This window comes from Meles meles, chromosome 7, assembly GCF_922984935.1.
Source record: "Meles meles chromosome 7, mMelMel3.1 paternal haplotype, whole genome shotgun sequence".
In the NCBI taxonomy this organism is placed as follows: Eukaryota; Metazoa; Chordata; class Mammalia; order Carnivora; family Mustelidae; genus Meles; species Meles meles.
Genome location: NC_060072.1, coordinates 89,061,986 through 89,078,791, shown reverse-complemented (window position 1 = coordinate 89,078,791; position 16,806 = coordinate 89,061,986). Strand labels below are relative to the sequence as shown.

The following is a 16,806-nucleotide window of genomic DNA, read 5'->3' as shown; positions in this document are numbered from 1 at the left end:
CAGTCAAACCAATGCATTTGTGATATCAATCAAATTTTAAAAAACATACAATTTTAGCATGAGTCTAATCTGATTTTCCTGCGCTGGGAACTCTCTAGACAGTTCAAAGACCACATATGTAACAGGAAATTCCAGGCCATGAGGCTAAATTATTCCCTCTTTTACAAAGCTGGGCCCCTAGCAGCCTTACTTGCAGGAAGTGACCATCTGTTAGTAGGTTCCAGATGTCAGGGTGGACATCAAACCTAAATCCTCATCCTTTTCCTCTGGGAACTTAGAACAGGACAAAAGATAGTCCAGTAGTCTTTACAAGTGGAAGGAACGATAACATGTAAATTTCAGAACTAAGTGGTAGCCCTATTCTATCATTATATTAGGATGTCTGAGAAGTAAAGCCAGTTAGTAAGCTAAGAGATAGAAAAAGGAAATAGATACATGGAGACAGAAAACATGAAGAAAAAATACTTCCTGGTATCTGGAGCTTTCTGGTTCTGCATTCTGGTTTCCCTGGTTTCTAGAAGCCTAAAAGCATTCCAGCCCTTCATGTAGCCTTTCACTTGCAACCAAAGATGATCGACTAATACACTAACCATACATGGCACTCATCATTTTCCTGGGGATAAACCTTAATGCTCTCAATCAGCAGGTTTAAAATCTTTTCTCCATAAACCAGAAGTTATTGCTGAAGAAATCTGTAAACATGAGTCAAGAAGGTTAAAAAAACAAAAACATAAACCCAAACAAAAAAACCCCAAAATACTTCAAGTGTTTTCTTCTGAAGTCTGAGGTTTAGATCAACGCGTTGGTGAGAGCTTTTTCAATTCTCAAGAAGTTTAAAGTAAAAACTTAAGTTGGAAATGGTATTCAGCAGCTTTTACTTCACAGGGGCTCAGAGAAACATATCTTAACTAAGCAAAAATAACCACTAAATAACACTAACTATGGCCATCTAAAAATTTACTCTCCAAGACTTTCATCCAGGTCCCACAGGAAGAAAGGTGGGGTGGCATAATGTTAGTGTGCCGAGGTAGACACACAATTACACAGCAACGTTAAATGTAAATGGTCACTGGATCATCTGGCCTCCACCAAGACTCTTCTTCCTTCCATTAGGGTTGATGATTGTCAAGGACCATATTTGCAGACATCAACACCAGGTTATGGAGATGGGGCTATCAATGCATTTCTTTCTCGCCACAGTTTATTGAGAAATAATTGATATACATCACTGTAGAAGTTTAAGGCATACATCATAATTGTTTGACATACAAATACTGTGAAATGATTATCACCGTAGGATTAGCTAACATCCACCTTATCAAATAGATACAATAAAAAGAGGACAAAAAGAAAAAAAAATATTTCCTTATGATAAGAACTCTTAGGAATTACTCTGTTAACAACTTTCCCATGTATCATGCAGTGATGTTAGCTATCGTTATCATGTTGTTCACTATATCCCCAGCACTTTCTTATACTTGGAAGTCTGATAACTTTAGACCAACTTCCTCCAACTCCTCCCCCCACACTCCGCCTTGGGGATCCACAAGTCTGATCTCTTTTTCTATGAGTTTGTTTGTTTTTAGATTCCATATTTCAGTGAGATCATACAGTATTTATTTGTCTTTCTCTGTCCAACTCATTTCACCTAGCATAATGCCTTCAAGGTCCATCCATGTTGTCAAAAATGGTAGGATTTCGTCATTTTTTCATGCCTGAACAATATTCCATTGTGTATGTCTCTCATAATTTTGTCTGTTCATCCATCAATGGACACTTAGATTGCTTCCATGTCTTGGCTTTTGTAAATAATGCTGTTATGAACATGGGGTGCAGATATCTTTTCTGAGTTAGTGTTTTCGTTTCCTTTGGATATATTCCCAGAAGTAGAATTGCTGGATCATATGGTAGCTCTATTTTTAATTTCTGAGGATCCTTCATACTGCTTCCCATAGTGGCTGCACCAGTTTACTAAACCCGACAGCGTGCAAGGGTTCCGTTTTCTCCGCATCAATGCCAGCGTTTGCTGTCACGTCTCTTTGATGACGGCCATTCTAACTTGTGTGAGCTGATATCTCATTATGGTTTTAATCTGCGTTTCTCTAATGACTAGTGATGGTGAGCATCTTTTCATGTACCTGATGGTCTTTCATATAGTGCCTTTCTTGAGATCAGCTTCTACAGTCTTGCCAGCAGTGACTGGCACACATTAGTAAATGCAGCCAGGCAAAAGTGTTCCCTGTTAGCACCAACATAGGTCAATAAAGTGATAAGCTGCTGGTGGAATTCCTGACCTGATGCGTACAAGAATGGAAAATGCCACTGTTCTGGCTGTGAGGAGAAGTTGCCTTGCTTCTTCTACTGGCTCACACCACCACACACCAGAATAAGCAAGATACTGACTAGAAGCTGATTATCCCAAACAGAGCAGAATGCTCCTTCAAACAACTCCTACACAACAGAGTGTGCAACAGAAGCCACATGGGGGCAAATTGGACAGTGAGAACTCTTGGAAAAGGCTAACATTAACTAGCATTGGGATGAGTCTGAGCAGAAGCAGTTAATACATTTACAACAGATCAAGAAAAGACAGCTGGACCCAACGTACAGAAATGTCAGCTACCAGAGAGGAAGTCGGGACACTTGAGGAATTTTGAGAAGCAGTGAAGCTGCTACATCCAAACGCATCTGAACCCCCGTCCCCTTTCACGACATCCAACCCCTTAGACAAATGAACAAAGCCTGCTTATGTGCCAAGTCCGGAGAAATCTGCCATGCATCCCAGGATCACAATCTTTCACAGTGGTGAGGCCAGATCATAAATAAAGTAAATTTATATTTCCTAACTTGTGGCTCAGGTTGAGAAATCTGTCTGGTTTGAAGCCACATGAGGTAATTCTACAAAATTAACACTGGAACGGGCCTCAAGAGCAGTAACAAGCAGTTCTCACCCCAGGGGGAAAAAGGTCCCCAATTTTCAAAGTCTGGGCTTCGTCCAGACAAGCCCTAGGGTAAAGTTGTGCCAGGTCAATTTTCCTGCTGCAGGTTCAAGCCTCACAATGATATTCTTGAGGGTTCTTTAGATCAAGAATAATTTGAGAGAGATCTGGAGGCAGTAGATTTATTTATCCAAGACCAAATTTGCATCACAAAGTCTGAACAAAACTTAAACTAGCTCCCAAAGGTGGGTCAGCGGGAGCCTGTGAGACTCCAGTGTTTTCCCATTTAGGACCATCGTGTTCAACTTCAGTTATCTTCTCTGAGAAGCAATGGGAAAAGGAGAAATACAAGAGGCACTGGATTAATAACTAGAACATTATAAAGGAAACAAGGAGTCTAAATATAGTATGAAAACACTTTTTTATCCCCCTTCACTGTGCAGCAGAAATTGCCATCTTCATAATGCATATGTCTAAAGAAAATGCTTCCTTTGTGAATACCAGGGTAGGAAGAAGGGCCCAACCTTTTTCCTGCTTCTTACCTGATATCACAGGTAAGGAGAGAAAGTAACAGAAACGAAAGCACAGAAATTAAAAAAAAAAATCAAAGAGAAAAATAATAAAAAATTATAACTCTAAAGAAAGCAAAATGATACTAAACTAGTGTTGGCAAATAGAAATGCAGTGCTTTTGGGGAGTCACTGAAATGATGATAGAAATGAGAAGCAACTGGCAAGTAAGGCTGTCCCAACTGGTTTTATTTACACCACTAAATGCTACTCAATAGGAAAAACTCAAGATTCCTGCTTTGAGATTTCCACGCTTTCTTTGGGCATGTCAGTCCTGTGGCACATGATTAAAACATGTAGAAGATCAAACTTCTGACAAAGTCACTCAGAAGCTCATTTTTATGCCCAGGCCCCAAATGAATATAAAGCAAAAACCAAGTTTTTGTTTATTTGCTTGTTTGAAGATTTTATTTATTTATTTGAGAGAGAGAGAGAGAAAGAGAGAGAGACGGGGGTGGGGGGAGATGAACAAAGGGAGAGGGACAAGCAGACTCCGTGCTGAACACAGAGCCTGATGCCGGGCTCGATTCCCACTGCCCAGAGACCATGACCTTAGCTGAAACCAAGAGTTGGACCACGAACCGACTGAGCCACCTAGGCGCCCTGAAAACAAAGTTTTAAGACATGAATTTCTACACAGAATACTTCAATGTCGAGTTGAATCCAGCAAATTCTGGACCAAAGAAAATGTAGAAAGGGTCTTTTCCTGTAACTGCAATTTGCATGCACAGTTCTTTAAGCCAAGGCCTCGGGAGCAAAAAGGACACCATGTGTGATACGTATCTAGGTCTCCACTCAGCAAATAAAAAGGGTCAGAATGTGGGTTTGGTCTTTTCTCAGGACTAGAAAGCTCTAAATCAAAGCAGCCCTTATCCAAAAGGCTGGAGCTAATCAGTGCACTGCATTACCCCATCTTCTGGGAGTCCTGACCTCACTGACACATTCAGACTATCTACCAAAAGTGCTAAGAGGGACGGCAGGTGAGTGGGTGAGCTATCCAGGAAGGCAGAACTCTCATGAAGGGAGCTAAAGGCTTTGTGGGATCTTGCGGACCTCAAGTCAGTTATGTGGTTGCCCTTGCTTCTGTTCCTGGCAGCTTTTGCCAGAGCCTACAATCAAACTGGGGACAGGAAAAGGTAAAGAGAGCCCCAGTACCATTGAACTGACCCATGAGAAAACTTGGCGTGCACAACAATGGCTTTCACTAAGAGGGGACTAAGGCCTGGCTTTACAGTAGAGTCAGAATGACCGAGATTTCCAGTCAAGGGATGGCACCAGGTCTAGTGACTCATGCAATGGTGCTCCCACCTTGAAAGGAGAGCTGGTTAACAGGCAGGTAGGAACAGGGCCACAGTCTTCTATAAATAGAACAGGGAGGGAAAGGACTTGGCATGAAAAGTCACACTTTAATTCAAATACCAATTACACCACTCACAGACAGATCTATTACTGTCTTTATTAGCCGTTACAGTTATTTTGCATCCCAGTTAACTTCGCAAAGCCAGCTCGAGTGGGGGTGCTTCTAGAAACAGGAATCTGGAATCTATTTCAAATTGTGAAGTGGAGGTCTAAGGCTTGATACAAACCTTTTCTTTGGGTCTAGGTTTCTTCTTTATAATAATAATTGCTACACGAAAATCACTGATAGAGCAGCACTCTGTGTTTACAAATAGATTTTGCAGATAGACAGATAGACAGGTTAATAATAAGGATAAGTAATCTGATCCCAGTCAAGAGTTACCTTGCAGAAGTGCTATGGTCAGAAGCTATCCGTACAGCAGAGAGAGAAGCTAAAAGCTAGACCAGAGATAGCATCTGCTGCCCTAGTTAGTGAACAGAACGCAGCTTTCCAATTTAATTCTGGAAGAGAAGTTTTCAGATCACAAGAACATAAAGAGACAGATGCCTTGCAGAGTACATTGGGGGAAGTGAGCAGAAAACATGGGATCATATTTAAAAGAGGCCAGAGAAGAAAGAGGGCAGAGGGAAAATGAAAATACAGATTTCGTGCTCCAGATGCCTGAAGAAATAAGACAAGGCCTTCCTAAGGGTTAAACCACCATCAATGAGCTGTGTGACGTTGCCTGGAGAATGAGCTTCACTTTTTTTGTCAAACGGATTTAAAATGGCTAAGAAATGAACCTTGGTAAGTCAGGGTTGTAGTTTTTTTTGCCAAGAATGTACTCCAACTGATGCCCAACCTCTAGCTGACAGGGAGAAAGCTCCCACTGCTAACTAGAAAAGAACTAATTTTTAGTAGGGCCTGAATTTACTGGCCCACTTCATGCCTAGATTTGTAAATGGAGAAACTGAAGTTTACCTTCCTTGAGGTTCTCAGAAAGCCACATTCCAAGTCAGCCTTCTCCAGGACTCTGTCTTTAGGCTTCCCTCTCTCTGTGTCTGATATTTAGATAAAGTCGAAAAGGGGAAAAGAGGAGTATTTCTGAGTCGGCTGCCAGGAAAGCCATGTGACGCCAGGAATAGGATGTCTCTGCTCTTCATGTCCCTGCTTCTACAAGAGTGCAGTGGGAAGCTTGGTCCCTTGGGCGTCTTCCCTGAAAGCCCCTCAATGGAACCAGAGACCAGCCAGCAACTGCACACTCTTGATTTCTGCCATGTTACTGCCCATGTATCTCAGGCTAGCAAGACTAGCTCAAATATCTTCCCTTCCAGATTTCAAGACCAGCCTTTGGAAAAAATGGTTAAGCACTACCTGGTAGTAAGGATTTAAATTAAATTAAGGATCTTAATGTGGGGTCCATAGATGGGTTTCAGTGGGGTCTGGGAACTTTCCCCTGCTTCTCAAAAGGACCTAAAACTCTCAAAAGGTTAGAAGCACTTGGCTAGTTCAACCAGGACCAAAAAGAAAGAGGCACAAGTTATGAAACCACTGTCAGTTAACTACTTCACAGCCACCCACTGATTGATTCCTTTTCCTTCTCAAGTTTCTGTCCTTGTTGTTTGCCCATACATTCAGACGTAGGTATGTTATCTTACCTTTCACTGTTTTTAACAGCATCTGCACAAGCTTTCATTGGGATTTGTGTTTGAGAATGGCCTCTGAATACATACATAGTAGATGTCTACTGGTTCTTACTCCAGTGAAAGAGACAGCAATAGGATGTGCTACTGATTACTAAAGTTGTTCACTAACTCCAAGGCTCTTCTGTTTGGCTCTAAAACTGGACTAGTTAACAGGGTAGGTGTCTTCTGTGGTTAAATAAGTCCATTAACACAGTTACAATAACAGTATAGTTCATTGAATAACATCCCATCAGCAAACCATGCGACAGGAAGCCTAGAAACCACAAGCAATGGGATGACGGTGAATGTTAAATATACTGTAATTCCATGAGGCCAGGAAGCAAATGATCAATGTTTAAAGAGACAGCTAGCTCTGTGACAATTTTTTCAGATATTGGAGGATCCAAGTGATTTTTCAGCACGTGCTTTCTCAAAGCATGGATGGAATGGGGGCTGCATGCCTGGCCAGCGCTGCCATCGCAAGGGCCTGAGGACCAAAAGGCCATTCCAGAGAACGTCTCCCAGGAAGAACATGCGGAATGCAAGGCCATATCAAGTGTGCTGACACCGGTTTAGAATGTGGTGGACACAATGAATGGAGGGCAAAGAGGCGATGAGGCAGTCCATTGTGTGTGTAAATTTTCTCACCTGGAATTACAGAGATAGTTTTCAAAGCTCGGAGAACCCTGAATGTTCTCAGCGCTGAGACATTGCCCAGGTCCACAAACTCTGTCACATATCTGTAGTAAGGGAGGTCACACACAGACACAAATGACAAACACAGACACGAACACAAACACCGAAGGAAAAAAAAACAAAACCACAACAAAACAAAAAGTACAATACGTCACGTCAGGGCCCTAACCCAACACCTAACACCAACCCCGGGCCATCTTACCTGGGATTACCGAAATAGTTTTCAAAGCCCTCAGTACCCTGAAAGTGCGTAGAGCTGAAACATTGCCTAGGTTTACAAACTCTGTTATATACCTGCAGAATCAAACCAAAGTTAACTTGTAATGGTACCACTGGGCGAGGGTTTGACAATGGGGGGGAAGAAAGGGTCTTATACACAAGCTATGATTTCATTCTTTTTGTTGTTGAAAAAGAAAATTTCCAAATATAAACACTTAAAGAACACATTTCTTTTTTCAGTTGGGCAAGGAGAATTCAAAAGAATATTTGAAAGAATATTTGAAAGAACTGATACAACCAGGAGGTTCTGAGGGCTTACTCTCTTAATCAGCACCATGCTGTGTGGATCCCAATCAGAATGACTATTCTTGGTCCATTCATTATTTTTAGCAAAAAGGCAGGCCAGGATGTATCAAAGGCTTATGTCCCCAAGCTTTGTGAATAATTTCTTAGGAAAAAGGAGGCAAATTTCTGCAGCTGAAGCCCCATAAAAACAAATTTACATCAAATAGCTCCCTAGCTGACTATGGCAAAAGTGCCTTAATGTCTACATATATGACTTATCGAAGAGTTGCACGCATATCTTTGTAGTCACGCCCTCAGAGGAAGTGCCTGTGACATACAAGAGCAGGGCTCAGGATCATGGGATCAAAGCAAATATTGTGTTAAGTGCCCATTTTATCGCCAGCTCTGTGCACAGCAAGGACACTTAAATTTTAAATGAACACCAGTGTGCATTCATAATGTTGGAAAGCTGGAAATTGCCTTAATATAACAGAAAGTCAAAGTTTCAGTTTCAAATATTCAATGCATAGCGTTCACTCGTTCACATTTTACAGCTGAAACACATCTTTCTGACGCTCAGACCCGTAATATATACAGACGCACTCACTCTCTTATATATCTGCATGCACACACACAATCCATGCAACGCCCCTACTCTCCACCATACCAGAGTGCTCCCGCACCTGAAAATACAAATAGTTAAATCTGTTCTAGCTCTTCAACCATCAGTTACATTTCCCAAAGAGATACAGGTATACAAACATGCAGCTACCACACTAATGTGGGGATCATACTGCCCTCTCACAATAGTTTGAACTTCTGGTCAGTACTTACTTCCTTAGGAAGGGACCAGTTTGGATATCTTGGCTCATGTTTTTAACTCTAAAATGTGCTCTTAAGTCTGCAACATCTGGACCAGCCTCATGAAATTACACGCGATATAACATATCCAAGAAACTGATTTTCAGGTTAAGGTTAACACCGAAAAAATTTCAAATCTTCACCAAGGCCCCACGGTGATAAGCAGGCAAACCTTGATCAGTGTTATAAGGGGGAAGAAAATATGAGAGCATGTCAATGGAAAATCACCTGCTACTTTCCTTCCTCGCTGTAAAACCTTGGCTTTTCCTTCTCCCATGGAAACATGCTGTCATTGTCCTCACAAGCAAGAATCACAGGCATAAGCCTGTTTGGCCTTAAATGGTTATCCATTAGTTCTTCTTATAACTGGCCATAAACACACTTACAGACACAACCAGGAATACAACCACACATACACAATCACAGCCAGAACAGCAGTAAAGCAAGCAGACAACTTACGCCATCATGATGACACTGAAATCCAACCAGTTCCACGGATCCCGTAAAAAGGTAAAGCCATCTATGCAGAAACCTCTCGCAATGATTTTCACTAGTGATTCAAATGTATAAATCCCTGTGAATGTGTACCTGTCAAAGAAATGGAGAGTTTGAGGTAATTTCCAAACAGACAGAAACTTTAAATGAATCTTTGAAGGTAACAGTGCCTGAAATGTGGCTTCAACTAGTAGAGACAAAACGGGACGGGCACAGCCAATGCAGCAGAAAGGAAGGCAGGAAGAGAAAGGGATGCTTTGAAGGAAACTTACCCAAACACAAAACCAAGAACTCTGGAATGCTATACTGGGTGCCATCTAGTAGGTGATCATTTTGAACCAGGTGAGGAGGCCCCAGAGCTATTTTTAACTTTAGACAAGTTAAAAAAAAATAGGAAACCTCATGTTGGAGAAGAAGACAGTGTCATGAGGGAGTAACTGAGGGCACAAAATGGCGCTGGGGCAGCAAGTCAAAGGCACTGGGCAGCACAGTAAGTGTGGAGGTGAAGGGCAGTAACTTCCAGAATGCACTTTCTCTTTCTAGAGTTGACTTCTAAGGATATTTCCTAAATTCTACATGGATCCTCATCCTTCTCTGTGAAGTAAAGAGTGGGGAAAAAAATTTTTTTTCCTTGATGGATAAACTGTGCAAAGCAAGATTTGGTGTGTAAAAATCTTTAAAACAAGCAAGCAGACAAATAAATAAATGAGCTACTTACTCCACATTCTTCGACCATTCAGGAGGGTTACTAAAAGTCATGAATACACAGTTGGTCAAAATAGTGCACATAATGATCATGCTAAATACTGTAGAAAAGAGTCAAGGGAGAATATACAAAATCTGGCCTATTTTCTTCCTCAGAAAGTAAACACATTTCACATTGGGTATCATGAGAATTAAGTCAGTAACCTGAAAGGAGACAAAGCACAGAGGACAAGGAAACGGCGAGGTGATAATGAAAGCCACCGTAAACACAGAATGCTGCCATATGTATCCACACCTGACCAGAGAACTGTGGGTGGACACAGCAGGAGAGCCACTCTCTTACTTTCAAAAGGGCTGTCACTGCTCTACTCCTTTTGGACAAATCATCTTCCCCCCTACCCCTTCCCTCTTCAGCCTCAGCTATGGAATAAGCCTCTAAATCCTGGTGTACAGAGTAACCAGAAATCTACCGGTCTACCAGATGCCCAAATCATCAGGTGAAAAAACACATTAAATCAAATCTATATTATTTGGTACTCATTTACTGTTAAGTTAATTATCTTTTCTTGCATAACTAGTTATTTGGAAACCTACATGCAATTAATGGTTCACTTTTTTTTTTAATTGAAGTATAGTTGGCACACACTGTTATGGTAGTTTCAGGTGTAGAACACAACAGTTCACTTTTGCCCCTAGGTCCCCAAAGGGCTGAATTGTCCTTAGAGAGCAAGGCAACAGCCGCTATGCGTGGCATTTGAACAGTCTGGGAAACGAGTCACGACCTGTTGGGTGAGGATTTCAAGGACATATGCACCACCACACTAAGAATTAGATAATGGGGAAGATGCATCTGATCATGCTGAAAGTGCTCAGGAATGTTTATGGAGAGCAAACTATTTTGTTGCTTTTTCCATTCCCTCCAAGATTTTTCTCAACCCTTTCTGTTTTTTGTCTACTGAGAAAAAAAATAAACTCCTTTAGGTCAGCATGTGAGTTACTCAAACTCAAAAAACTGTCACTTTAACAAGCACAGAAACCATATCCCATTTGTTGCTAACTCTCTCTCTTGCTAACGGCTTTCACCATCCTCACTCTACTAATGGAGTATTTAAAAGAAAAAAATACTTGTTACAGCTGGATTTTTTCTTCATTACAGCTCAACTTTTCTTCCGGGAATAACACATTCCAGTTAGAAGAGAAAAAGATGCTGCCTTCTGATCGAACAAAAGGGGAAGAAGTTCACTGTGAATTATTTATTCCTTGTAAACCTTTAAGTTTCAGAACAATGTTCCTTGTAAACCACAGATTTTGGAATTGTGCTGCTGAATTCTTAGAGTCAATAAAATGCGCCAACAGCTTAGCCAACCAATTTACTAAGTTCCAATCGCCACTTTGCTCATCCTACTTGGAGAATACAATATTCTTCAGAGCACGGGACTAAGTACTGACAAACTAAACTCCAACCATTAAATATAAAGTCACTATGTGAAGTTGCTGAACTCATCACATAATTTTTCATCTGTCATACACTCTCCTATATTAATAAGATATAAAAGTCAGCTCACATTAGTAAATGGGCATTTTCTGCTGAAGGGGGGGGGAATGCGAGTAGAGACTCATATCGGGCTTGCAATCTGAATCTAAACCTCTATACGAAGGGGCCATTTAATGTGAGAAACTGTCTCTGGCACTTTCCATACTCACTGCTCAAGAAATCAGAAATATTCAAGGCAGATTTCTAAAGCATTCATTGGACTCTTTATACTCAAGAAGCGGCCTTCCAAAAAATTCTAGCATTGAACTTGTGTTAAAGAACTGAATCCTTTGCCTCAGGATGAAATTACTGAACTCTGAGCACTTTAAAGAGTAAGACTTCAGTTACAGGTTACTGTCTTGATTTGTCTCCCCTCGTGATACCAACAAAATTCCGGACTCCCGTGATATCATTCTAGGAAAAGAGAGTTGGCTGAAGCTTAGCCCAGGATCTGGCAGAAGGTCACACAAACTGCTGGCTCCAACACTACTGTCAACGATACTACTGATAAGATACTTAATATACAATTCAATTGTCAAAGTTCAGAAACATATTCTATATACCAGCGACCATGCAAATGCTGCACTCAGCCCACATTTGTAGAAAAGGATATGAATGTATCAAAATTTTAATAGCTATTCTTCTTATCAGGTTAAAAGGACTTAAAATGTACAAGGCAGGCGTGGCACTAAATCTGAAGAGAGTTTTCCCTCTGTTTAATACTACAAAGGTCTGTGGAGAAAGAAAAAGAGAAATTATTAAAGCATGGGAATTAGTCACCACACACAACAACATTTTTCTAGGCAAGAAATAAATAAACTCAAATGTATTTATAATTTTGACTCCCCAAGCTGGTTTCTAAGGCAAGAAACCTTAAGACACTGTGACTTTCTTTCCCTCCCATCCCTCCCCTAACCTGCCCCAGATTACAGACATAACACACAATGGGCACTATCTTAGCAATTTTATGTACTTCTATAAATTTATCTATTTCTTTCAGAAACATATTTGAATTATACCTAGGCTGTACTCTGCCAGTTCTGGACAAGAAAATGAAGTTCATTAACTTGGGATTCATTCACCCAACAACTGTTTTCTACATCCCTACTGTGTTCCAGGCAATGTTCTAGGTGCTCGAGAAACAGCAGTGAATAAGGCTACCGTGGAGCAGGAAGCTTACATTCTAATGGGGAAGAAAGACAACAGATTTAAAAAAAAAACATAATGAAAAAGTAAATGATATACAATGTGGTAAGAGCTATGGAAAAAGGAGGAAGATGAGGGAAGGGGAGACAGAGAGTGCTGGGGTCAGGGGACGTGTGAATGGAGAGGTGACCCATTCTGAAGGGGGTGGTCAATGGAGCAAAGACTTGAAGTAAGTGAGAAGAGCTCTCCATTCCACTGGGGCTTACCTATGGAGTCTACTCTCTCTGGCTCTCAAGAGCCTCCATGACCAAATAGCCTTGATGAAATCATTCAACTGTATTTCCCAACGTGAATCTTCCTGTCTTGCCATGTTACAGTAAGTCATAACTGGCCTTTGCTCACATTGCTCATCCTACCCACAATGCCTTTTCTTGTCTCATAAATTCAATTCCAAAAGTACTTCTGAGCATCGATTCTGTGCTAAAGTCTGGGTTACAAAATTGGATAAAACTGTACTTTTAGGGAAGATATATATGTGAACTAGTGATTATGATGCAGGGTAAATAAAAAGTTCAGTAAGAAAAATATGCGTACTGTATGAGAGGCAGCAGGAGGGGGAGGTTTTTCCCCTTGGGTAAAGAATGGAAGGGAGGAGAGTGAGTTGGAAGGTATTCATGAAGGAAGGGAACTGATATTTGGAAGGGGAAGGGCTGGCAGGGAAAGGGAATAGAATAGAATGTAGAGAGGCGCAGTAGCACAAAACCGTGGGCCATTCTCAGGGAACTGACAGGTAATTTGGTGTTGATGGAGGAGAAGCAGAGAAGGGGTGCAGCAGAATACGAAGCTGGAGAGGCAGGGGCCTAGGAGACTGAGCTCCTAAGGAGACAAGGCCAGTGGCAAGTACACAGCACTGGCAACTCATTGTGTGGATGAAAGAACATATTGTCAAACATTAGCCATTCTAAGTTGGCTTTAAAAAAATAGGGCACCTGGGTGGCTCAGTGGGTTAAGCCTCTGCCTTTGGTTCAGGTCATGATCTCAGGGTCCTGGGATGGAGCCCCGCATCTCTGCTCAGCGGGGAGCCTGCTCCCCCCCACCAACTGCCTTCCTCTGCCTACTTGTGAACCCCCTCTCTGTCAAATAAATAAATAAAATCTTTAAAGAAAAAAAAAATACCAAGCAATACACACTTGTAATTATATATAAGGCACAGAAGACTTAAGTTCTATCTTATTACCCAAAGATAATCTTTGCTGTTATGTATCTTTTTTTTGTACATCTTTTCTGAACTTTTCTGTGTAAATACAAGCATACAGATACAGCCTTAAAAAGACTTACTTTCTCTCTCAGATGGGATTGTACTATAAATACTCTTCTGCACCTTGCATTAAAAAATGAACCCCCACAAAGAAAAGCCCAGTACCAGATGGCTTCACTGATGAATTCTACCAAATGTTTAAAGAATTAATACCAATCCTTTGCAAATTCTTCCAAGAAACAGAAGAGGACACACTGCCCAACTCATTCTGTAAGGTTGGTATTGCCTTGATACAAAATCAGACAAAGACATCACACAAAAAAATCAAAACTGTAATATGCCTATATATTACAAAACTGTAATATAATATGTAATAATAAAAATGTAATATACAGATATGTAATATGTAATATTCCTAAGGGTAGGAATACAGACACAAAAGTCTCAACAAAATACCAGCAAACTGAATCCAGCAGCATATAAAAAGATTATACACCATGATCAAGAAATACAACGATGGGGGCGCCTGGGTGGCTCAGTTGGTTAAGCCTCTGCCTTCGCCTCAGGTCATGATCCTGGGATCCTGGGATCGAGCCCCACATTGGGCTCCCTGCTCCACGGGGAGCCTGCTTCTCCCTTTCCCACTCCCCCTGCTTGTGTTCCCTCTCTTCCTGTCTCTGTCAAATCAATCAATAAAATCTTTTTTAAAAAATGTAAAAATCAATCAGTGTAATGCAACATACTAATAAAATTAAGACAATTACCACTAGACCACTTCAACAGATGAAGAAAAAGCATTCAACAAAGTCCAATACTCTTTTATAATAAAAATACCCAACAAACTAGAAATAGAAGGAAACTTCCTTAACCTGATGAAGAGCATGTAGCTAATATCACATTTAATGATAAAACTGAAAGTTTCCTCTCTAAAATTAGGAATAAGACAAGGATGTCCCTCTCACTACTTCTATTCAACACTGTACTGGATGTTCCAGGCAAGGCAATTAAGCAAGTAAAACTATTTCTATGTGCAGATGAAATGATCCTATATATGGAAAACTCTACAGAATACACAGTCACAAAACTATTAGAGCTCATAAACAAGTTCAGCACAGTTTCAAGATACAAGATCAATATATAAAAATCAGTAGTATTTCTATACACTAGCAATAAGCAATCCAAAAATTAGGAAATTAAGAAAACAACTCCATTTACAAGAGCATCCAAAAGAACAAAATACCTAGGAATAAATGTAAGAAACGAAGTATAAAACTTGTACACTGAAAACTACAAAACATCATCAACAGAAATCAAAGAAGACCTAAACCAGTGGAAACCATCTCATGCTCAGGCATTAGAAGATGTAATGTTGTTAAGATGGCAATACTCCCCAGACTAATCTACAAATTCAAGGCAATGCCAATCAAAATCTCAATTGCTTTTTGGGGCAGAAATTAACAAGTTGAGAAATTCATGCTCAATTCATACAGAAATGCAAGGGAACCAAAAGAGCAAAACAATTTTGAAAATTAAGAATAAATTTGAGGACTCACACTTCCCTGTTTCAATGCTTACTACAAAGCTATAGTAATCAAGACTGCAGTACTAGCATAAAGATAGCCATATCTATCAATAGAACAGAATTGAGAATTCAGAAATAAACCCATACGACTACGCAAATTGATTTTTGACAGAAGTGCCAAGACAATTCAAAGGAGGAAAGAGTGGCCTAGCCTTCAATAATTGGTGGTGGGAAAACTGGACAACCACATCCAAAAGAATGAATATGGACCTCTACCTCACACCTTATATAAAAATTAACTTAAAATGGATCAAAGATCTAAATGTAAGAGCTAAAATGATAAAACACTTTGAAAAAAAAACATAAGTGTAAATCTTCACATCTTTGGATTTGGCAGTGGTGTCATACTTGTGACACCTAAAGCACAAACAACCAAATTAAAAAGATCTAAATTGGACTTCATCAAAATTCAAAATTTTGTGTAACAAATGACACTATCAAGAAGGTTAAGAGAACCTCACAGAATGGGAAAAAATATTTGCAAATTGTGAATCTAAGAATGGTCTAGCAGCCAGACTAGAAAATAATTCTCAGAACTCAATAGTAAAAAGACAAATAATTCAATTTTAAAGTAGACATTTCTGCAAGGCAGACAGACAAACTAGTGGCGGATGAAAAGATGTTCAACATCATTCGTCATTAAGGAAATGCAAATAAAACCACAATGAGACAGTACTTCACACCTACCAGGATGATCATAATAGAAAAAAAAGAACAAGGAAAGAACAAGTGCTGGCACTGATGTAGAGAAGCTGGGACACTCACATATCACTGGCAGACATAAATGATGCAGCCAGTTTGGAAAACAGTTTGGCAGTTCTTTAGAAGGTAAGCACAGGGTCACCATATGACCCAGCAATTCCACTCCCAGGTATGTACGTACCCAGGAGAACTGAAAACAGGTATTCACAAAAAAACTCATACATGAAGGTTTATTAAAGCATTATTCAAAATGGTACAAAAGCAGAAATGACCTGAAATGTCCATTGGTGATGGATGAATAAACAAAATGTGGTCTATCCATATCATGGGATATTATTCAGTCTTTAAAAGGAATGAGATTCATTTATATGTTAGAACACAGATGAACCTTCAAGGCATCATGGTAAGTGAAATAAGACAGACAAAAAGGGACCGATATAAAGTCCCACTTCTATGAGGAACCTGGAATAGGCAGATTCATAGAGATGGAAAGTAGAATGGAGTTTACCAAGCACTGGAGGAGGAGATATGGAAAGACTGTCTGATGTGTATAAGTTTCCCTTTGGGAAGATGAAAAAGCTCTGGAAATGGATAGTGTTGATGGTTGTACAAGATGATGGATATATTTAGTATCACTGAATTGTACACTTAAAAATGGTTAAAATGGTAAATTCTATGTTACATACATTTTACCACAATAAAAATATATACATTATTATCTGAAGAGTGCTCAGTAAGATGTTATTGACAAATTTATAAAAATCAGCTTTATTCCAAGCCAAATAATAGAA

General features: G+C 40.1%; 1 protein-coding gene across 5 annotated transcripts in view; it reads right to left on the bottom strand.

Moving 5' to 3' along the window:
* SCN8A (sodium voltage-gated channel alpha subunit 8) overlaps positions 1 to 16,806 on the bottom strand; it is a 188,543-nt gene that overhangs the window by 85,370 nt on the left and 86,367 nt on the right. For 3 of the 5 annotated variants that reach the window (XM_046012736.1, XM_046012734.1, XM_046012737.1), the window contains exons 3-6: positions 11,941 to 12,059; positions 9,807 to 9,896; positions 9,053 to 9,181; positions 7,181 to 7,272 (exon numbers count right to left, since the gene is read on the bottom strand). In XM_046012736.1, the coding sequence (XP_045868692.1) occupies positions 7,181 to 7,272; positions 9,053 to 9,181; positions 9,807 to 9,896; positions 11,941 to 12,059 (430 nt within the window). Of the gene's footprint in view, positions 1 to 7,180; positions 7,273 to 7,430; positions 7,523 to 9,052; positions 9,182 to 9,806; positions 9,897 to 11,940; positions 12,060 to 16,806 lie in introns of all 5 variants that reach the window. The other 2 variants (XM_046012735.1, XM_046012738.1) reach the window with 1 other exon arrangement.